This window comes from Pyricularia grisea, assembly GCF_004355905.1.
Source record: "Pyricularia grisea strain NI907 chromosome Unknown Pyricularia_grisea_NI907_Scaffold_2, whole genome shotgun sequence".
In the NCBI taxonomy this organism is placed as follows: domain Eukaryota; kingdom Fungi; phylum Ascomycota; class Sordariomycetes; order Magnaporthales; family Pyriculariaceae; genus Pyricularia; species Pyricularia grisea.
Window position 1 is genome coordinate 6974570 of NW_022156717.1, and position 22686 is coordinate 6997255.

Below are 22686 nucleotides of genomic sequence, written 5' to 3' on the forward strand. Positions count from 1 at the left end.
ATGGGTGGAGGGCCCGGTCATCAACTTGAGACCAAGCATAATACGTCCTTGGCAGGAGTCCAGCCAAAACAGCACATTCCCGATGAACATACATAGAGCTGTCGTGTCTGCAATAGAGCTTTATTGAGTGGCTAACTAATACCTACAGGCCTAGCCACACAGCACTATCCGTCCCGAGATTCACCCTGTGGATAAACTTTAAAAGAAACTCTAATCTACGAGTATCTTGGGCTCGAGCTTGGAATAGTTGCTCAAGAATGCCTCGAACAAACGAATCGAGTGCTCCACATCGTAGGACCCTCCCGTCTCGCGAATGCTGTGCATGCTCAGCTGCGGGTTGCCCAGGTCGAGGGTACGGATGCCCGTCTTGGCCGAGAGCATGGGACCGATGGTGCTGCCGCACGGCGAGTCGTTCCTCACAACGAAGAGCTGCAGCGGGACGGCGGCGAGCTTGGCCGACTCCTGCAGCAGCACGATGCCGGGAGAGTTGGTGGCGTACCTCTGGTTGGCGTTGACCTTGATGACTGTGCCCTTGTTCATCTCGGGCGAGTGGTTGCTCTCGTACTTTTGGGCATAGTTTGGGTGAACCGAGTGGGCCATGTCGGCCGAGATGAGGAAGGACGTGGCGAGGGACTGCTCAAAGGCTGTGGCCGTGGTCGAGTCGTCCTCACCCTCGACCTTGTGGTACGACTTGTCGCTCGAGGCGTCGTCGAAGCGCGAGGCCGGCACGGCGCAGAGGCGGCGCATGACGGCCGGGAGAAGGTTTGAGTCGGCACCCTGGCTCGAGGTGGACCCAATCTCCTCATGGTCGAAGCATGAGATGAGGCGGATGCATGAGTCTGAGTCGAGGCTTTCCTGCGACTTTACTGACTCGATCAGACCCATGACGCTGCAGAAGGTCATGTTGAGGTTGTCGAGGCGGGCAGAGTATATGAACTCATCGTTGAGGCCGCCGAGGCACGACTTTTGCGTGTCGTACAGGACGAGCTCAAAGTCGACGACATCGTCGACAGCCACGCCTACATGCTCCGCTACGATATCGACAATGTAGGGGTGGTGGCGCTCCGTCATGGCCTTGAGAGGCTGGTAGTCGCCCTCCTTGGCGGCATCGGCGGACCCGTCGTCCTTGCTGCTGCTGGCAGCCGAGGCACCGGTGCGGTTCAGCTCGGCGGCGACGAGGCCAGCGATGGGGAACAGCTCCGTCTCCTTGTTGGGGTTGAACTCGGAGGCGCGGTTGAGGTGGATGGCCAGGGTCGGGATGCGGAGAATGGGCCTGTCGACCTTGACGAGGCGCTGGGCGAAGCGGCCCTCGCCGTCGCGGACGAGGGCGCGGCCAGCGATGCTCAGGTCACGGTCGAACCAAGTGTGCCAGAGCCCGCCACCGTACGTCTCGACGCCTACCTGCAGGAAGCCCGAGTTTGTCTTGCGGCTGACGGGCTTGATGCGGAGACAGGGCGAGTCGGTGTGGGCTCCAACCATGGCAAATGGGTTCCCCGGGCGCCATTTGGCACCTATGGCGAAGGCCACAATGCTAGAGCCATTGCGGGTGAGGTAGTACTTGCCGCCGGGACGCAGGGAGTGTGACCAGTTGTCACGCTCCTTGATCAGCTCGAAGCCGGCTTTTTCGAGCAGCGAGGCCGACGTGGCGACGGCATGGTAGGCTGCAGGGCGGGGGAGACATGATGATTACTGGTTAGTCCTTTGGGGTTCTCTTAATGTCTTATCTACCTACTTTCGCAATGTGTCGGCATTTTCCATTTTCTTCTTGCTTTGATCAACAACGGAAATGATGATCACGGGGGACTCACGTGTGGGGGAGGCGTTGACAAAGTCCAAGAACTCATGTGCCGACTTTGGAGGAGCCATGGTGCGTATCGAGGTGGTAAAGAATAGCTGCTGGCGGAATGAGGAAAAAGGTTCAATTCGAAATCCTGGCCGTAGTCTAGTTCTAGAAGGAGATGACAACTGTGCACAGAATCCTGCAGCAGTGATTCTTGTTCGACTTAGCATCTAATTATGTTAAGGCAAACAGATGGAATCAATTAGCAAGCTATGATAGGTTGAGTACCACCTACCTTAGGTAGTAGGTAAGGTAGGTAGAACGAGTAATGACACGCTGCGGGTAGGCGGTAAGAGGGGAGGTACCTACCTACCTTTGATAGTTGATAGATACTGTAGCCTGGTAATGGAAAAGTTACCTTAGGTAATGATTAATTGGTACGGTACTGGTCAACAAGACATCATTTGCTGCACCAACCCGCCTTGCAGCCAGCGTAGTAGCTTGTTTAGTACAGTGCGAAGAGTTAATTTATTTTCGGCCGGTGGTGGTGGCCCATCCCGTTTCGCCCCGCAGAATATGTCGCCTTATTCTGTAACCTCTGAGACAAAGCGATCCACCTCAGTCCTTTTGTCTGAGAGGTGGGGGAGAAATACCCTTTTTTTTTTCTGTGTGAAAGCAAGCCTCTAATAATACATTACATAGCTTTGCCAGCCCAATAAATTTTACTTCCACGAATGTTTCCTTATCGGAGCTGTAACCTGTCGGTTTTGCACCAGCGGAGATATACCACGTATGTCATGTAAGATGCGATGCACTGCCATCAGCCCTACCGACTACGTATGGGCAGAACCCACGGGATTAACAACCAGTGGACAGTCCGATATGAATACCTACCTACCTAGTCGATAACCCAAAACAAACCCAGCTTTATTGCACGTTTGGACCCAGCAAAGTAAGGTGTGATGTATGGTGTAGAAATTCAAAGAGAAAAAAAGCATCTAATCTTATTTCTGCCCTGCGCAGTCTACCATGGTGCATACCTACCTACCTACCTACTTGTAATTTGGCGTTGCCTTTAATTTATCCGTATTGGTTCTCTCACCGTGAGTATGTGTCTTGGTAACCATGGGATGACAAAACATGCATAGAAATCATGGGCTGGAAGGATAGCTAGCAGGCCTGTACATAATTCTCATCTCATCAGGTGTGTGAAGTTTGTCCGATAAATTTGCGTCTTGTGGATATGGCGCAGTCAGTAGGTAGGTAAGTTGCTTACTATGTAATGTACATACTCGACGCTGGTAAGAATGACTGACTGCCCGCCACGCCACGCCACGCCACGCCAAAGCGGTGACTGGCCATGCGCACGGGACGCATGCGCGTAAAGTTTAAGATATCGTCAGAAAATATTACAAGACCAAGGGGAGGGGAGAAGACTTGCGAGTTAAGCTATGTCAAAGAAGAAAAATGGGTTATGAGAAGAAGAATAGCACAATAGGATTGATGACTTGCTTTTCTTTTTGCACCCCAAGGACAGAAAAAGCCCCTGGGAAAGGAACGATGACAGCCGCAAGGAAGGAAGGATGGTCATGGATCTTACGTCGATCATGCTGGGTAGCACCACCACCACCACCAACATTCACTAACCGTAACTCCGTTGCTAGGCTTCTAGGCACATAGGGCAACGAATCAGGCTTCCGATGTCTGGCAATAGCAGCAATCCATGTATGCCTTTTCTCTCCCCCGGCCTTCTAAACCAACTCGCCAACTAAAAGAATAATTATGTATGCCTACAAGAGCAAATAAGTGGTCAATCTGGGAACGTCGAAATAAGTGAACGCAAGCTTCTTTAAACAAAAAATAGAAACAATGACGAAACAAAAATGAAGCAAAATGGCGCCTTGAAATTAAAGCCAACTCACAATCAAAAGGCGGGCCACAACAACTACCACGTACCTACCTACGTAACCTACCTTACCTATGGAGTACGTATCTGTACCCACACCAACACCCCAAGAAATAGACTTTGCGACATGAGGTGTCCAGCACAACAAAACCTGCTGCCCATCAAGCCGTCGGCGATCTCTTTGCTCGTTTAAGCAGCCATCCAACAGGAAAAGGGAATGATACTTACCCAATTTCTATCGCAAAAGCCCGCTATTTCCTTTGATAGTTACCAAACACAACACATCCTACTGGCTTCCCACACCGCTCCTTCGCCCGTCAACTTGGGGACGGGAGGAGAGAAAAACCTCCGATAGACAACTCATGAATGACACCTGCAGCAAGTGCCAAAAATTTTCGGTTGTACACCCAACCCAAAGTAAACTCAAGGTACCTACCTACTCTTGCTACTTTACCTACTTTACCTACGGTACCTTGGGGTGTTACGAAGATGCAGGGCGGCTGGCGGCATTTGGCAGCCATGGAATGGAATGAAATCCTTGTGCCCGCCTACCCTGCCGTTGTCGTGGCCAATCATGAGGATGTTCATAAGTGCCCCACATCAAGCCTCACCCTCGACCCTGACCGGGCGCCTGCGCGTTGTTGACTTGAGGGCGGCGGGTACAGAGCTGTTATGTACCGGTACCTTCGATGATTCTCATCAACCCAACCAGATCCACACCATCCAAGGGGTCTTTGAGCCGGGGTTCAGAGAGAGCGAGGGTTTTGAGGGTCCCTCGCTCCCCTTGCAAAACCAGAAAACCCAAATGCTGCTCGAGTTTACTAGTTCTAGTATCCTGAAGGAAAATCCCACACGAGGGGTACAGTTAGATTAAAGTACTTTCTGTACTGGTAGATTGACAATTAGGCCAATATTATACACGCCTTTATAGTGATACAATGCAGGCGCGCCTTTCCCCTGCCTTGTTGGTGTTGTTGCTGTTGTGGGAGCATCATCCATTCAATCGGTGGCGTTGTGTTTTTTTTATTTTTTTGTTTTTTTCCCTTCCCTACAGTTCCATCGTGTGACTTGTCAAAACTGCTCCCCGTTGTGCATGCGAGCCTGATTATTGCAATGTGCCTTGGTCGCCTGGGCTGCCTGCCCCTGCCCACCGTGACGTTTAGGCCAGGCACCCCTCGCAGAGCCGACCGTCGCACCCTTGGCAATACTTAGCTCGTGCCAGCATCCACCACCCTGTGACCTACTGGATGGTGTCGATAGTTAGACTATTAAACAGCTGCAGGTATCGAGCAATGGAAGAACTTGCTACTGTACATACAGTACGTGTTCTTGGATCTCGATCATGTAACTAATATACCGGAATGATATCCTGCAAGTAATTGATGCATTCTATACATCGCCATAGAAAATTGGTAATTGAACATTGGCATATATTCACGCGTTTGTCTCTTCATGCTTCTAAAGGGTATTCTATGGAGAATCCATGGGGCTTTGCGAAAATATCAACTTTCCATTTATACATCCATGCCGTTCGTTATTTCTATTCACCGCGCACAAGCCTCCAAGCCCACATTCGCCAAACCTTTTTTCCTGTGCCTTGATCTTTAACGCTAGATATTGAAAACATGGCATGGATCGAGATTTCCTTGGAACCTACTCAAGGAGAAATAAATACAATAAAAAGCCATCTCGACCGATTGTTCAAGTTGGACAGAATTGGTCCCAACAACGACTGCTTATGCACCGTTTGATCGGGATAATGTTTCAGACCAACGGGGACGCAGCAAGAAATGGGGAACATTAAACGTCTGGTGGTCTACCATAAAACATATAGAACCGTAGGGAATTGACGCAATAGCAAAAGGCGCTTTCAATTTTCGCCCCGGGGGTTATAACATAATATTACTGAGATGTAGTTTGATTCGCAGTCAAGAAAAAAAAAAGGAGATAAAAAGTCTCCTAAGAATTTTACCCCTTGGGAAAGCCCAAAACATAAATGCTCCTGTAACACCCGAAACAGCCATTGAACTAGAACTAATAACATTCGTACACCAACAGACAATCGGCGCCATCCAAGTTTTGTGACACACGCGCCACCGTCATCTATAGGTATGGCCCCAGGAAGTCATATGCACCGGCGCAGCGACTCAATGAGCAGTGGTTGGGCGCATGGACGACAGGATTGTTTGCAACGGACACTGTCACGGGCCGTACCTCTCTTCTCACGCGAGGTAAGGGATTCTGACCAAAAGCACGCCATTAACTGGTTTGTTGTATGCGACTTTTTTTTTTTTCTCTCTTTTTTTTCACACTCTCTTCGCTTCTTGCTTAGTATCAAAGGAAAAGTGGACACAAATACATAAATAAATACATTAACAAAAAACCCTTAGCCATAAATCTGCCATAAACTCCGGTAATACCGATTCCACGACCGGGTATGCCTACCATCGACTTTATGACTGAAATGGGAAGAAGGTCATCAGAGGACAAGGCTGACTCGAGCGACAACTTATGCCGTCCCTTGCTCATTTTCTTCTCACTTTGACGCACGAATGTTCTCGGGCGACCTAGGACCACCAATTCGGGTGTGGTAGGGTAGACTTTTTTTTTTTGTCCGGTCCAGCGAAGAATATAATCGAGGTAGGCTAGAGAGGTGACAGACAGGCGGCGTAGCCTCAATCCCAGCAAGGTTCGCGCCTCCCAATCAAGGTGCTGGCCTTTAGATTATGGGGCCAGCGCCGTACAGCTTGGGCCGTGTCCGAAAAGGATATGGTGTGGCACACTTTCATATTTGCATGGGCATGTACCACGAGTTCAAACGCCCGCCCACACACACACACTCACACACACTGAGAAGGTCCTGTACTCCGTAGGTACGGTACATAGCAAGGCGTGCCGCACAACGCGGCGGCCAATGTCGTAAAGAGTGGACGAAATGTCCCGCCCACGCGCGCGCAGCCAGAGAGAGAAGAAAAATAATGGCCCAACTTTCTGCCCAACATCGGCCAACGCATGCATCTGTGCTTGGGAATTAGACTACGGTAGGCCATGGCAAATTCAAAGTGTGAAGGGGCTGGTTGGGGTCCCTGCGCTTGTGGGGTTCACAATGAAAAGAGTCCGTATAGTAGATGGGGTCAATAAGAAAAAGAATAATAATAATAATAACAACCAAAACAATTTGGACTGTCACTCTCTTATCTGTTTTTTGCAAATCGTAAAAGGAAAGGGGAGCCAACAGATCAACAAACCACAATCCTAAATTGGGGTCATAGTTCAATTACAGAGAAAAGGAACGCTGAGGCTGTGGGCGGAGCTTTCCAGCGCCTCTTCCTTTCTAGGTTACCTTTTATTTTGTTTGGCTGAACAATCCCAGCAGCCCATCTTCCCACCCTTGTTTCGGGATACCTGCATACTTGGATTGGATGTCATTGCAGAAACAACCTACTTTGCTCCAGGTACAAGGGTAACGTATCTAAGATTACTGATACGTTCAGCAGGCCCATCATCTATTCTCATGCTCCCGAGATTTTCGAGTCCCCCCCTGGAGATCGCTGCAGCATGTTGTTATTCGAATCTGACCTGTGATTTGCGGCCTTTTTTTGCCTAGTTATCTACCTACCTTACCTTTATTCGTTCGTAGAAAAAGTTTTGCTACTTGATCTTTACACTAACCTTACAACCCTTGCAAGCCTTGATCGGGCTACTTTCCCACGTCTCTTCATTGTATGAGCCACACACGTCCTCATTCGTGGGCTCCCATCCGGGACCCAGTGAATTGGTCCACTTCCGTACCCGCACCCGCCCGCCAAGGTGCTAGTCTGGGCGAGCTACCCGACCTGTTGTAAACCCATCAGAACTACCTGGAGCTACGGAGTAGACCAAGCATCAGGCGCGTCCACAACGGCCCCGCGGGCTGTGTGGTTCGGACGGAATCGCAAAAAAAAAAAAAAAAGAACAAAAAAAAAAAACGAGCACGGTAAGGCTTTCTCAAGAAATTGTGATGATGCCAAACAGAAATAACGTGGAAAGCCCTGGTGTTTACGACCAAGTTCTTTTACGATTTTTTTTTAAAATACGCCAAAATACTAAGTACACGCAAGGCAGTCATGCATGCATTAACGACACGGGTGCAGCAGGAGGTACATTATCCTTTTTTGTAGACCGTGGCTTGCCGAATTTGCAAGGGTTCCCACGCCCACCGCCTATCAAGGCATCAAAGCTCCCGCCCGACTGGTATACTGTGGCAACTATAACAAACATACCAGAATGTATCGATGTGGTTCGATTGAAAGGTTGATGGATTGGTTCATGCATTCTGAACGGGACTGGCAGTCCTTTTCAACATAGTGTTACGTACCACTAGCTAGCTCTGGATAGTTTCTAGAGTCCATTCATGTTTGACCGATGAATATTGTGGCGGGTCCCCAGTGTCTGTGCTTGGTGCTGCTATCCATGGGTCAGTCTTGAGCACCTATCCACATGTTTGGTTCAAAGTCTTTGGAGCTAGAGGCGATTCAATAAGAGAAGAAGAAAAATAAGAACAAAAAGACCCAAAAAGGAGAACCCCCAAGGTAGGTAGTTTACAAATGCTGAGATACTATGGACAAAAAAAAAAAAAACTCTCAAAAAACACACACACACACACACACACACACACACACACAGATAACTTGCCCGTAAAAATGAGAGCACCTGTCAAAAAAAGTTCAAACCCACACTCTGCTGTCGCGAAACAGGATCGCCTCAGGGTTGAGAATGATGGCGACCACCAGGCACACCCAACCTGCAAGCCTGCTAGGCACTTCGCGAGCTAGGTACCACCTGGGCTACAAATCAACTCGTTAATTGGTTCAATTCCCGGTACTTGGGAAGCTGCCCTGCCCGAGGTACAGTACTTCGTCTCGAGGTATTTGACGCCCCACTCGCACCGTCCCCACCCCACTGCCTCTTCGTCCCCTGCCCTGCCTGGTCTCTTGGTGCCATTGCTTCCCTGCTGTGGGCGCCTCCCCAGTCACCCCGTCCCACGCGGTTTTCTTCTCTTCTGTCTGCCTCATCACCTCTCCCGTCTGCATCACGCCTCGCATTGTCGACTACGACGACCATATAACGACTTTACGTCCCAAAGTTATACCCGGCATACCATATTTTCGCAGACGTGTATGCGCCGATAGTCTTGACGGCTATTTTGTTATTCAACAGGGAACAATCGCCGTCTTCCCGAAACCCCAGCTCGTTATCGATTTCTTCTTGGCTTTGCGTGGTGGTTGGGCCCTAAATCCTCTGGTCAACCTCGCGGATCCAAACTCTAACAATTGCTCGTTCCCCTTTGCCCCCACCCGCCAGCCTTTGGTTCATTCCTTTTCTCACCCGACAAGCAATTGGGAAAACCTGCAACCCATCTATCTGTCTTAGCTTCTCCAGACATCGCAAGCTCCTCAAAATTTCTACAGACTACCTGCCGTCCGCTCGCGCATTCGAGAAGATCTGCCGGACCAGAGCCTGGGAAATATCACGACACGAAATCCAATTCACGGCCGCTTTCGTCGACCACCGAGCCGCGGCGCGATCGATCCGACTCTAGCATCTCACTCCTCTTCTCTAGATTTTTAAAGGAGTCCGCGATCAACAGAATTCGCGGTCTGTTCTCACCGCTGTCTCGTCTGGACATTCGCGGGACTTACGTGCCAGATTCTTGCAGCAAACATTCTGGCATACTCTGCGAAGCAGCTCCATTCACACATGGCCCACGATCATCGCTAGTCCACGAAGTTACCCGTCGACGGCCTCTCGTCACCGTCGCCAAGGGTCGCCAGACATTCAGATCGACGAAACCAATCCAGTTCCGTTCCACCTGCTGTACGAATACTGAGCCCGGCGTCTCGGCGCCAACCGGAGCCCTCGCGGTCAGGCTTCCGAAAGTCATTTCAGACATTCGCGACGAGCCTCTTGTACTAGCCCCGGGCCCTGCTCGGCGAGGCAAATCGACGCCATGGCTGGCAATATGCCTCAGATGGCAGGCATGATGCAGCCACAACAGCGTCAACCTTTGCACCCTAGCCAAATCACCCAGATTGTTTTCAAAAATCTCGCAGAGCAGCCTCCAATAGTAACAGGCTGGCAGTCTGGGCTATCGATACAGGAGCGCCTGGGGAAAACATGCCAACTGTAAGGAATATGTGGATTGCAAAGCCATGGCTACATCCATGACCCCATTCGTCGTATAACTCTGCGTCTTTTTACTAACACATCTCTCCCCCTAACAGTGTCACCCAGTTTAGAATGGCCATGCAGAACGATCTGCACACAGCAAAATGTATTGAACTCGGGTTGACTTGCGAAAGGAGAGCTTTGCTAGAGGCACCAGATCGCGTAAGAAACCCTTGGTTTAAACCCTAATAGTTTTGGCTTGGGGATAACTGAAAGAGAATGTGGAAAACCCAAATGCCCACAACTAACACGTGCTTACCACTTGCAGAACGCATATGAGCAACTCATACAATCTAAAATGGCCGAATTACAGAACAAACGACTGCAGGGTCAACATCACATGCAGAACAATGTCAACCAGCAGGCTGCCTTCATGCACCAACAACAACAGCACCAGAAGCAGCAGCAACAACAGAGGATGATGCAGAACGCAGCCCATGCCGCGGCACAGGCGCAAATGAACGGCGGGATGGGGCCCAACTCACAGCTTCCATTTCAACATTTGCAGCATCAAATGCAGGCCTCGCCGATTCCTCAGCAATCATCTCCGCCGATGCAAATGGGTATGGGTGGCATGGGAGGCATAGCAAACCAAGCCAACATGCCTATGGGGGCTGGTGTGCAGGACAATGGCATGACCATGGCAGACAAGCAGAAAATTTTGGAAGTCGCGAAGCAGAACTATGCACAGGCTCCCGAGCACACCAAGCAACAAATTCGACTGCAGATGGCTGCGAAAATGACACCCCAACAACAAAACGATTTTCGAAGCAAAGGCATCGATCCCGTACTACATTGGTTCCAAAATCAGGCGATCAACCAGTTCCGGAGGAGCAAGATGATGGCACAACAAGGCCTGTCTGGGATGCCCAACCAGGGCATGGTTAATATGCAGCCGCAGAGGCCTGGTGCGGTGAATGGTCTCGCTCAAGCTGGGCCCCAAGGTGTTGGTAACCATATGAGCCCTTTCAACATGGAGAGCATGATGAGTGAGCAGAAAAACGCCTTCATGGCTCAAGAGGCTGGCCAAACAGTAGTACCTGCAACTTCCCAAAATCGGCATGGAAACCCTCAGCCGGGGCCTAATATGCAGGGTCAAGGCATGTCGAATCTTCAGCAGACTCCCAACCAGCCACAACGACCGCAACAGCCGTTCGGTATGCAGCAGGCAAATCCCCATCTTCAAGCCCAGCTAAGAGCGCAGGCTTTGGCACAAGCGGGCAAACAGGCGGGGCTTCCGGGTCAGCCGGGCGGCGGTCCCGGTGGACCTCCGATGACATCCCAGAGCCCGGCTATGGGAACACTGAACACTCCTATGGCGAACCCTCCGGTTTCAATGGGTCAGATGAACGTACAAGCGGCGCCAAATGGGGTGCCCCAACTTGACCCTCGCTTCATGCCACGGACTCCCATCTCTATGGGCGGCAATGTGAACAACCACATGAATCCTCAGGTCATGTTACTCCTTCAGAGGATGACTCCTGAGCAGCGGGCACAGATTCAAGGCTTGGCTCCAGAGCAGCTCAACAAGCTGACAGCTAAGTGGATTGAATCTGGCTCTGCTAACATGGTAGGACCTCAGCCAGGGCAGCTGAACAACCCCGCGATGGAAAATCGAAACCCAGGCCCGAACCCGACGTTGGGCATGCCGGGCCCCCCGATGCCACCGCAGATGGGCAAGATGAGCCACGCGCAAGTCGTCGAGTATATGGACAACATGGAGCTACCCCCTCAGATTACCAGGGCGCTTCCTAGCTTGACAATCCCTGTTGAGATTAAAACCTACAAGGCTCTCAAAGACTGGCTGCAGCACACTCAGCTCATGCAGCAGTACGAACCTACTGTGAAACAGATGCAAATAATGCAGTTCAAGGCCGAGATGAGCAAAAGAATACAGCAGGGACAACAACCTCTCCAGGCGAACCAACAAGGGTTGCCACATCAGCAGCAAATGGCGGCGCGGGCACCCCAACAGCCACAGAATGCAGGTCAGGGAATGGGAATGCCGCAGCCAGGACCACCACCTCAGGGCAACGCCGCACCGCCGAATAACCAGCAGCAGATGCTATTAGAACTAGCTCGGAACTTGCCTCAGCATATTATACAGCCATCCCCGCAAGATATTGAGACGTTGCGGAAGCAACCAAGATGCGCCGGCTTTACTGACGAGCAGCTTTTTGACCTTGGAAGACAAATTAAAGCTAAAAACTATCTTATGCGGCAACAACAACAGCGAAATCAACAGCAGCAGCAGCAGCAGCAGCAACAACGGCAGGCACAACAGCCCCAACCTAATATGCCGCAGCCTCCTCAAAGTCACGTTGGTCAGCCGTTGGCCCAACCTCCTCACGAACTCAATCAGAACGCTGCGCAGAAACAACCTCCTGCACCTTCAGGGGCAGCACCACCAACTAACGAAAAGCAGTCTCCTGCCATGCCTGCTCCCACGCCTACCATGATGAACCGCACTCAGTCACAGAGCCGAGCACCACAGAATGCAGCGCAGCGACGGAACCTCAAACGTTCCAGCCCGGACGATGTGATTGATGTTACCGGGCCCACGCCGCCACCGACGAGGCAACCACAACCGCCTCAACAGCAGCAACCGAAGCAGCAGGTACCGCAGAATCAAGCCCAAAATCAGCAAAGGCCAGCTGTACCCGGCCCTGCTCGGCCACCATCGCAGCAATTGACGCAAGAACAGTTATCCAAGCTATCGCCCGAAAATAGGGCCAAGTATGAGGCCGCACTCAGAAATCGCCAGGTTTTCTTGAGCGTTCCCCCAGAGGTCCGAGAGCGTATCCAGAAAATGGCAACCGAAATTGGTCACGAGGTTGCACAGGTTGTGCAGCGTGATATTGATATACCGGCTACTGAGATCGCCCAGCTTCGACAGAAGATACCATTCCTGTTTGCTCAACTTCAGAAAGCTATGAAGGGTTTCCCTCAGTGGTACAATTTCCATGGCGACGAACAGCGTGCGCGCCTGTTCATCCGCTACGTAAGTAATATGGCCCTTGTTTTACGCGTCTCGTATTCTGGCTTACTAACCTGCGATGCAGCGGCATCTTGTAATGCACCAGTTTGAAGACGGCAATAATGCCAGCCAATTGAAGCAGCAGCTGTCAGTCAGGCTAAACGATATTGAACAAGCTCTAGCTTTGGTTGAAGTCATGACCCGTGAGATGAATGCGCTCTTCAGCGGCGCCGCCAACGCACGAGGTCCGGCAGCTCAACAACCCAACAAGCCGCAGCCACAGGCGCCACGGCCCCAGGCCGCACCGGAAGAGAACCTGGAGGCCAACAAGGCGCAGGCAAAGCCGGCCAACAAGGCGACACAGGGTCCTGCTGGCCCCGCGGCCCAGCAGCCACAATATCCTGGGTTCGGGTCGCTGCCAAAGAACACGGCTGTGCCGGCATACCTCGGCAAGCCTGCTGTTACAGTAGACACCCTTAACCCACCTCCCCCGAAGCGGAAGAAGCCCAACTCAGCCCAAGTCTCGTCACCTGCGCTGCAGTCCGCACATGGCTCACCACCTCAGACCAAGCCTCCTTCCCCGGAGGCTCGCCGTGAGCATGTAGCAGAAGCACCAAAACAGCCACCTCGGCCTCTAATACTGTGCACCGAACCTGGTTGCGATGCCGCAGCCACTGGCTTCCCCTCGGAAGAAGCGCGCAACTTGCATGTTCAGGAAGAGCATGTTAGGCCGAGTCAAGACCCGTTCAAGTACTTGAATGAGAGTTTCGCATTCGCCGAGGCCGCTGATCAACAAAAGAAGTTATCAGCAGCGGCTCCAGCATATCATTCACAGCCTCAGCAGTCAGTTGCAATGCAATTGACGCAATCAAAGGACGGCTCTATGGCCACGCCGACACCGGGAGCTGTCCCGATGAACCGACAAGCTAGTGGTGTAACCGGGCCCCATGCTCCGAAACCAGGTCAGGGAATGATGGGTGGCACCCAGCAAGGCGCTACCCCAGCCAGCAGCACAGCACAAGACATGGTTCTGTCTCAGCCCCCACCGTCTGCAGAGGAGAACTTGTTCACAGGAACCGTTGTTCCTAATGAGATCTTCTCGGGTGTCCCCAACTTTAGCGCTACGGCGGACGGAGTGATCTCGGACCCGAGTCTATACAGGACGCATACACCAAACGACACCCCCGACTCGAAGGATGGCAGCACCTCTGAGCCTAACAGCGACATCCCTGACAATGCGAACATCGAGATCGATATGGCGTGGGCCGCGCTAGACGATGATTTCTTGGTGAATCTGAATAACTTCTCTGTGGAAAACACGGAAGTCATGGATACTTCGACGAGTTTCATGGATTGGAACGATGTAACGACCGACTTCGACAAGCCGTTCTCGTTCGATGGATCCAACTACATCTTGGAAGCGAACTGATATCAGTAAAGAGCTGGAGATTATCCGTCCCAGCAGTTTCCGAATCATGCAGCTTTAAACGCCGCTGATGGGGCTTTTAGGGCTGGCACCCAGCATTCTTTGTTTGCTAATTTCTGTTTTACGGTTTTCTCATCCATACTCGCATGCCCATCTGGGCGAGCATTTTGGGTCATCTTTTTTTTTTCTCGCACTACTAGCATAGGCGTTTTGTGTAAGGGAGAGGCACTCTTCTTTTGGGTACTTTGCATATTTTCTCTCTCTTTGAAAATCATGGATTTTGTTGGGGTATCGTGATGTGGGATGGGACTCTAGTGATTGCTAGAGGGTTTTATATGGCAGGGTGGGTTGAGGCGAAATGGGGATTACGGCCTTGTTGATACATACGACCATTGCACGTCTTCGCCCGCGATGCAAGCAGGAAGTACATGAGGGGAGTGACTTTTTGCACTGGTGTATGTAGGGATCGGCCTTTTTTTTAGGGCCGTTTCCCTCTTATGATAGGTGCATTTCTGTTTTTTGTTTTTTTTTTTTGTTTTCCCTTCAAAAATTTTTTCATGTAATTGCTGTTTTTCCTCTGCTAGATACCATGGTCGCGAAGATCGGCCGGCTAAAAAGACAAGTTGTCTTTTTTTTAGTTTATTATTCATCCTGCTGCTCTTCTATATCACCGATTCCTTGTCTCTTTGTGAAGTAAATGCTGGTTTTTCTTTGTTCAGACACGGGGGCATGTATCTCATGCAACTATTCTGATGTTCGGTTTGTTTACATGGTACTTGAGAAATATGAAACTTTGCTCATGACGAGGATCAACTTGATACAGATTGCTAGTATTGTGTTTTCGAGCGAGAAAAAGAAACAAAGAAAGACTCGAGGGGCAAGGGACAAGAAAGAGGCTAAACCAAAGCAAAAAAAGAGAGAGAAGAAAAAAAAGAAAAAAAGAAAAAGAAAAAGTGAGGCGATTGTTGTACCGCGCTTGATCGTCTGGATCAATTGTAAGTTGGACGTGTCGTAGAAAGCCCCGACTAAGGTAGTTGGACTATTTTCATGATTATGCCGGTCCCTCCACGCTCACGACCCCACAAAACGGCCGCGGGTGATTTAATCGACACATGCTAATGTAGAATGATTCGTTTCAACTTTATGCGTGTTTATTTGTCTATTGTTGCACTTATTTTAAAATAGCAAAATGAGTGGAGGCTCACGCAAGAAACTGCAGCTGCCTGGACTGAAGGGGGAGAAAAAAAAAGTTCAAATTGCACCGGTGGCTTAGATCTGCACGGAGTGTTACCCGTAGGTTGAAAGTTTGTGAGGCGCGCTACTTGACTTAATTGCCTGCCGAAAAAAAAAAAAAAAAAAAAAAAAAAAAAAAAAAAAAAAAAAACAGTAGCACGTCTTTTCAGGTCTCCTCTTTCTTTCCTGAGCGCGGCGGACAGGGGTTTTTGGTGTCGATTTTTGGACAGGGGTCAAGACGCGACTTGGGGCGGGCGAACCCCACACGGCCGCTGTAAATACCTGGACCTAGCGCAGCTTGGTTTGCGGTACGTCAAATACCCAAGACGTGCCCCCCCGAGTGTTAAGAAGCAGAGAGAGCTTCCAAAACCGTTCAACAACGCATTCCTTCCTCTTAGCTACAAACAAAAGCTTTCTCTTACTTGATAAAAGGGTTTGCGAGCTTCTTGGGATTTTTTTTTTTTTCTTATTTATAATTGAACGCCCTCACGGTTCCGGTAGTGAGCTTCAAAGGCAGCTTTCAATCGCGTCGCGGCCATTCATTTACGTACTTGACCCCCCCGCCCCATCGGCATACAACATAAACGCGCGCCGTTTTCGACGCTTCCCGCCTCGGCACGCCAACACAAATCAAAACATACCAAATCTTCTCTGTTCACTTGGGATTGCCAATTGCACGCTCAACCTCTTTTACTATATATAACTCGGGGCGCTCTTTTTGTCCTGTGATTACTCGCCACGCGTCAAGATGAGCACGGCACAACAGGCCCCCTCCTCACCATCTAAGAGGCGCGTCCTCGGCGATCTTGATGTCAACGTCTCTTCACCCAAGAGGGTAAACACAGTCAAGACTGGTGCCCCAGCTGCCAAGCCGGAATCTTCGTTGCTCTCGGAGGAGACCAGGAAACGTAGGTTTGGTGTCATGGCTGGCAGCGCGGCGACCGAGCATGAACAGCTCAAGAGGACATGTTTGGACTCGACTGCCGCGGATGAGGAGAATGACCCAACTGTAAGTTTTCTTTGCTTTTTTTTTGGCTTTCGAATCATAGTTCTCTTGCCGATTTGTTCGTACTGACGAGTTTTATTGCGTGCCGCACAGCAACTTCAGCAGCAGCAAAACGCCCCTGATGAGTCCGACAGCCAGCAAGCAGCCGCGTCACCTGCGGCATCTTCCATCTTTGATACATCGGCCCACGACACAACGCTGGCGACAACGGTTACAGAACCAGACACAGATGGACCGAACATTTTGAGATCGGTTGCGGCGGCAGCCTCAAGTCGCATCCCCAGCCGTGCCGAGCTTACCAGACAGGTGTGTACATAATCCACCCATAAATGTGGCTAGCCTCTTTGTGCAGCCACCTCCTCCTTTGACCATACCGGTGTACAGAGACGCGATTGCTGACAAGACTCGACATCTAGACCGCTGAGACCCTCCGACTGAGGCTCAGGCTGGCGGCCTACAAGCTCAAGACGGGCCAGGCGGACGTTCCACTTGAACAGCTGCAGATGCGGCCAGTATCACGCAGCGACAGGCCAATGACGTCGGCATCAAACACAGATGCCGAGCCTAGGTTTCTCGCATCGTCTCTGCCGCCGTCTTCCGTCAACACGACCGCAGCCGGCCGCAGGATATACGAGCCCCTGCACCACGCGCCACGGAGGCCGCCGACTGCAGACTGCAGCGACGATTCCGAGGACGAGTACGGGGGCGCGGCGGCCCTGGCGTCATCTTGGAGGGCGTCGGCACGGCCTCTGGCTGTTTCTGGGGGTTTGCGGCTGTCGCCTCCGTCGAGGTCGATACTGCCGGCGACCGCGAGGATACGGCCCGACGACGAGGATAACCTAACGGGCGGTGCAGCTTCGGGTTTGCTGGAGCTGAGGAATTCTAGTCAATAAAGCTTTGGGTAATTTTTCTTTTTATAATCTGGTTCTTTTTTTTCTTTCAGTATAGCTGTCTCTCTGTAACGGCAGAGTTATGAGGGATAAAATGTTACAGGAGTACTGGGTGGCATTGCCTGGCGTCTTTTGGGAATGGGTGTACTTGTACAGAGCCATTATTGGGTGGTTAATATGGGCAACGCTTCTAAGTGTTTGAGCATTTTGAATATAGTTCCAATTTTTGGCTCAACTGGAGCTTGATGATCTGGGGATCTGATATCATTGAACAATTGTCATAAATTATAGTGGGCTCATCACAATTCACCTTGATTAAAAAGTACAGTACCTACCCTGTCCGGTTCCTTGCCCCGCGGTTGAATTGATTTGTTTCAGCTGCGAGCTTGTGGGGGGTGGGTTCTTGATGGCGGAAGCCCCACAATTAAGATCGACATGATCCCGGGCCCTCAGTCAAATCTGCACGCACGACCCTGTCCCCACCCTCTTTCTCTCGTGAAGATGTTCATCAACTACCGACCGGTAGTGAGAGAGATGGGGGGGAGAAAGGAATGCCAAGCTCTCCCCTCCCTTTTGGGTCCAGACAGGCCAAACTGCTCTCGAAGGAATGCAACGCAGACGCCTGGTTGGCAATGCATATAAATGTAATTCATAGCGTGGCTTTGGCCGTTGGGTAATTTGTGTCGCTTTCAATTCATCATTTGTTGCCCCTGAAGTCATGATGCTAGGTTGGTCTATCAAGTGAGTTTTTTTATACCACAGACAAAAAACTTACTTGAGTACTCGAGTGTCTATTGCTCTCTTTCAGGTCCAATTTCTTGATCCGCAAAAGAATTTTATTTAATACTTGGCAACGGACTACAATAGTAAGACGAAATAGCCCCATCCAGAACCTTGTCAGCAAGCTCTACGGGGGAAAAACGTGGACTCGGACACTCTTTCATGCAGCTTATTTTCACTACAAGTCCGACCTCTTGCAATGAGGCCCGGGCTTGGGTTGTAACATTCTATGAAATATCTGCATGTAAAAAAAAAAACGAGGTTGGTTTAGAAACGATGGAAATGACAAGCTTGATATAATGTCGTGTTTGCACTTGACTGGAAGCTCGTTCTTCTACATACCGCCAAGCTCTTTGTGTAGTTCTTGACCGGGCTAAGAAGATGCGGACTGGAGACATTGTGGGAGAACATAGGTCACATTATCTAAGGCTATCTGAACAAATTATGAAATCCAGACTATGGAAGTCTTGTCACTTGTTGTTCACCCTGATTTCACATTCGGTATTTTCAGCCAGGACCGAAGGGGGTGGGGGGTATTTACTTATCTTACGCAATGGAACAAACAGGGGCACAAACGACCTGACCCTCTCTCTTCTTTCCTTCCGGTCGAAATTTCCTCTTCTCCCCTCCTCACAACCTTCACTTTTCAAGACGGCTTTCGATTCTGTACGTTGAATGATCGAGACAGAAGCACAACTACCACCTAGTCTCGCTATAAGTCTATTTTATTGTTGTTTTTGTTGTTTTTGTTTCTGTCTAATACTTTATGCTTTACATCTGACTACCCGCTCTAACCAACTTCCATCTCCCTGTCGCCGTCGATCGCATGAGCTTGTTGAATTACACATTTCCCGTATCTTTTTTGCCTTCACATTGAACCGTACTGCTCCCCATTCACCGTTCATATTGCAGCTCCCCACAGCAAAAACGATCGGTCCATGTACCTGTTTTCAGGATGAGCGATTCAAAATCGTTGTCCGAGTGTCTGTAGGTCACATCTGGCTCACCTTGGTGGTCCATCCACCTTTTCCCATTGATGCCAACTGCTGATAGAGACATTCCTTCCGCATGATAGAAAATCCCGCGTCATAGAGCTTGGTATCACACGCAGGGTCAAGGACGGCCGCATGGTGACTGTGCTACTAGAGAATAAGAGCGAGAGGCCGCGATCCCGAGAAAGCAGTGGCAGCAATGCTTCATTGCGTTCGGCACCACCCACCGGTATGACGCGCTTCGAAGCCGCTCGCGAGGCTGCTCGGGCCTGGAGCGGCCATAAGGAGTTATCGAGAAGGGGCTACTCTTCGCCAGCTTCACAGGACTCGGCGCGTTCCACCCGCAGCGCGCCGGCTTTGATCCACCGGAAAGTTCTGTCGCCGTTGAAATTTCACCGTAGGAACACTAGCCGCGGTGGACCATCGAAAAAATGGCTTGAAGACCATGAGGAGACAATGAGTAGCACAATCAGCGATTCTGAGCAGTCCTCTTCCGGCACTGATCAAACATTATCGCGGTCTCGTCGCTCAAAACCCCGGAAGGATCACAGCCGGAGACAGGCATCACATAGCCGGCATCACGTTGATCATCATGAGGATCGAGGGGAGACCCAAGGTCCGAGTACTCTGGTGGACAATGAAGCTTCCGGGCATATATCCCGTCAAGGGACAGAAAAGGCAACCAAAACATCCCAGGACCTTGGCCTTCCAGCTAGAGGTACCACCGGCATATACTCTAATCCCGGACCGAATACACCCCATCCCACTTTTCCTGGCTTTACACACCAGCAAACACATTATCATCATCCTCTGGAGGCCTTTGCCGCCCAACATACTAATATGGGACCGGGAGCCACTCAAGACTTTCTTGGAACTTCGGGCCAGGGGACCACGAATGGATACCACGTGTACTATGTGCCTCGGAGCTACCCGTACCAAATTCCGCTTTTCTCACCGTCGGCCGTCATTCCCCAGTCTTTCGGCTCTAATCAAATGACAAATCCACAAGTCCAGACGGTAACTGCCTCTCAAGCAGCTCAAGCAGCTGCTCTCACCGTCACGCCCAGTGGGAATAATGAGCCAGGAAGGTCTAAAGATGGTACCACCGGGGGCCAAGCGCCTCAGTACCAGACACCGCGAGTTGTCGTTTACACGGCCGCCAGCTCTGGTGATAGCACCGCAACACGTCTTGTTTCGCCGACATATAGCGTCGATACCTCCCAACCCTCAGGTCTCGAGGAGGCTTCCACGGCAACCACTAACAGCACAATGGCTGTAAGCACCGAAAATAATTTCAACGGTCAGCCGAACAGAAATGGCGAACTTGATAGGATATCGCTTGACTCGCAAGCCGTACCTCGACCGGATAGCATGCGATCCGAGGCCAGTACAAATTCCAAAGCCACCAGCCGCGCTCATGGACGCCTCCTGGGACCTTTGAGCAAGCACTATTTCTGCTTTGGTTGTGGCCGGGTCCGATCCAAACGATTCCACAGGCAAAACCCCCTCAAGGATAACCGGGATCCAGACACCAACTACTGCGCAAACTGCCGTCGCGAGCACGCAAAGAAGGCAGCAGTACATGATTCGGTCTCCTTGCTCTCATCGGTGTACCCTGAAGTTGTGATGCCGGAGTCGTCAAGCATCGGATCTACAAGCCACCTGAGCCACTCCAGCAAGTACCAATCTCTCCGACAGAGCTCTGCCGGACTACTGCCAGATACTCCAACAAGGAAACCAACCAGTCGCGAGGGCGGTAAACTCCTGTGTGACTCCCCGGCGCAGAACCGCCTGATATCAAGCCCTAGGAAGCCAACTTCAAGGCTCACTACCCCTCCAAGACGGGCTCTTCCTCGATCTAGCTCTGCGAAGGCAAACAGCAATCTCCGAAACGACCACAGCCAAGCCTATCGACCGCCTAGCGTCGAGTCTGTTATCGACTCTTCTCTCGAATATTCCAATGAGGCGCCGAGGGTTGCGAAGCATAGATCGAAAGCTCGAGTTTTCTCTGCTAAGAAAGTTGGTGCAACTGAAACGGGAGCTGTTCCAGGCATTTCCTGCCTTCAACACCCTAACGAGCCAAGGACTGCTCCTTTGAGCAATGATCCAAAGCAGGTTCGGTTCGACCAGCGACTCGAAGAGTGGTTCAACCAGTCCTCGCAAGCACATGTAGACGGCAGCGAGGAGAGCCAAGATTGGACGGTTCAACCCGACCATGACAAGGTCGAGAACAACGAAGACGCCGTCGGTGGTGTAAGTTCCAGCAACAGCTCACCCACTGTCCTTGGGGAGAGTCAGATCTCTGGTGTCAAAGTTCCAAATGAAAACATGTTATTCAGAGAACCGGTTAATGAGGATGAGGGTGAAGAGGAGGAGGACGAGGTTGATGATGATGATGACCCATTCGCCATCCCAGCTCGCTCTCATAAGCCCAAGCTCTTCCCCGTCACCATACGCATGGTCACAGATGAGTCGGCCGTGTCTACCCGACAGGAGTCAGTCTCGCCGACACCCGTGCCACGCTTCCGAAGTATATCTGACAGGGGCAGTCCCGTAAGGAACTTTTCTGAGAAATTGGTTGCCACTAAACACGCGCCCGTAGCTCTGCGACCTCAGTCCCCGCTTGCATCTCGTCAAACCCGCGGAGAAGAGGCCTCCACTGTGGGCTCTCACTGTGATCAAGAATCAGACCAGGTCGATGAGAACCACCCTGAGGTGATTGTACCCGCGACCAGCAGATCTCGACGCGCCGCGCCAGCTCCAGTCTCTACCTCAGTCTTCCAGTTCCGCACCAGCGGCCCGCACAACTACTCCCCCGTACACCCAACTCCGGCCTCGGCGCCCCTGACACGCAAGGCTTTCGACTTCTCATCCCTGGCCGACGATTACCGGGACGAGTCGGATCCGTTTTACTCCCACTCTCTATCTGATTGGGAGCTAGAGCAGCGTTTTCAGGAGCTCCACCAAGCCAGCTCCTGGGCTGGCTGCGATACACAAGATGGCCTTGGTGTCTTTGCAGAGTATGAAGAGGGCGGCTCTGATATGCTCGATGAGGAGGGCACCGACTGTGACTATGGCCCGCTACACCCTGATGATGGCTACTTTTCCATGGAATAACCTCCCTCTGTCTTGCTCCTTGCAACCTATTCAAGGTGCTTTGATCTGATCTTTATAAATGTTGGCCATTCCTGCGCTGTAATTTCCACCATGTTTTCCTCGTTTCTCTCTCTTACCACTTTACCGACACTGCTGATTATGCCATTGTTGCATCCACATCGTTGTAATTTGCCTTGTCTAAACGAGATTATCGGAAGGTTTCTGAGAGGACATGTTTTCTTTTCCCCGTGTTCACCATGGGGTCGTTCTACGGGCAGATGATAAAAAAAAAAAAGATTGATTATGTTTCTTGCCGGAATCATTACCAAAATCTATGCCACCTGCTCTTTTTTTCTTTCTCTTCACATACTGTAACATTTTGTTCTTTTTGTT

At 50.9% G+C, this 22686-nt stretch overlaps 6 protein-coding genes across 6 annotated transcripts; 3 read left to right on the forward strand and 3 right to left on the reverse strand.

Annotated features, from left to right (window-relative positions):
- Positions 1 to 210: 210 nt before the first annotated feature.
- Positions 211 to 2392, reverse strand: PgNI_04647 (uncharacterized protein; the record flags this gene model as incomplete). The annotated part of the gene is made up of 3 exons (XM_031124691.1): positions 2154 to 2392; positions 1809 to 2010; positions 211 to 1661 (listed from the first exon to the last, which is right to left on the reverse strand). Exons 2-3 carry the CDS (start codon positions 2008 to 2010, stop codon positions 211 to 213), a joined length of 1653 nt encoding a protein of 550 aa, XP_030985015.1. The 5' UTR covers positions 2154 to 2392.
- A 2365-nt stretch (positions 2393 to 4757) lies between these two features.
- On the reverse strand, positions 4758 to 4898 carry PgNI_04648 (uncharacterized protein; the record flags this gene model as incomplete). The annotated part of the gene is made up of 1 exon (XM_031124692.1): positions 4758 to 4898. A coding segment is annotated over one exon (141 nt), but the record flags the coding sequence as incomplete, so codon positions are not given.
- Positions 4899 to 8779: 3881 nt separating this feature from the next.
- PgNI_04649 (uncharacterized protein) lies at positions 8780 to 15202 on the forward strand. The gene is made up of 4 exons (XM_031124693.1): positions 8780 to 9851; positions 9950 to 10055; positions 10162 to 12894; positions 12956 to 15202. The coding sequence occupies exons 1-4, from the start codon at positions 9676 to 9678 to the stop codon at positions 14297 to 14299; spliced, it is 4359 nt and encodes a 1452-aa protein (XP_030983974.1). The 5' UTR covers positions 8780 to 9675; the 3' UTR covers positions 14300 to 15202.
- Positions 9196 to 9609, reverse strand: PgNI_04650 (uncharacterized protein; the record flags this gene model as incomplete). Its single annotated transcript, XM_031124694.1, has 2 exons — positions 9196 to 9346; positions 9368 to 9609. 2 exons carry the CDS (start codon positions 9607 to 9609, stop codon positions 9196 to 9198), a joined length of 393 nt encoding a protein of 130 aa, XP_030985153.1.
- Positions 15203 to 15860: 658 nt separating the features above from the next.
- Positions 15861 to 17428, forward strand: PgNI_04651 (uncharacterized protein; the record flags this gene model as incomplete). Its single annotated transcript, XM_031124695.1, has 3 exons — positions 15861 to 16538; positions 16629 to 16841; positions 16952 to 17428. Exons 1-3 carry the CDS (start codon positions 16278 to 16280, stop codon positions 17426 to 17428), a joined length of 951 nt encoding a protein of 316 aa, XP_030985154.1. The 5' UTR covers positions 15861 to 16277.
- Positions 17429 to 18885: 1457 nt separating this feature from the next.
- Positions 18886 to 22314, forward strand: PgNI_04652 (uncharacterized protein; the record flags this gene model as incomplete). The annotated part of the gene is made up of 2 exons (XM_031124696.1): positions 18886 to 19192; positions 19281 to 22314. The coding sequence occupies exons 1-2, from the start codon at positions 19161 to 19163 to the stop codon at positions 22312 to 22314; spliced, it is 3066 nt and encodes a 1021-aa protein (XP_030985151.1). The 5' UTR covers positions 18886 to 19160.
- Between the last annotated feature and the right edge of the window lie 372 nt (positions 22315 to 22686).

Bases quoted from the DNA above. Each gene is read 5' to 3' on its own strand.
- PgNI_04649 (XM_031124693.1), top strand. From the start codon at position 9,676: ATGGCTGGCAATATGCCTCAGATGGCAGGCATGATGCAGCCACAACAG. The intron at 9,852-9,949 runs GTAAGGAATATG...TCCCCCTAACAG, and splicing joins CTGGGGAAAACATGCCAACT to TGTCACCCAGTTTAGAATGG. The intron at 10,056-10,161 runs GTAAGAAACCCT...TACCACTTGCAG, and splicing joins TGCTAGAGGCACCAGATCGC to AACGCATATGAGCAACTCAT.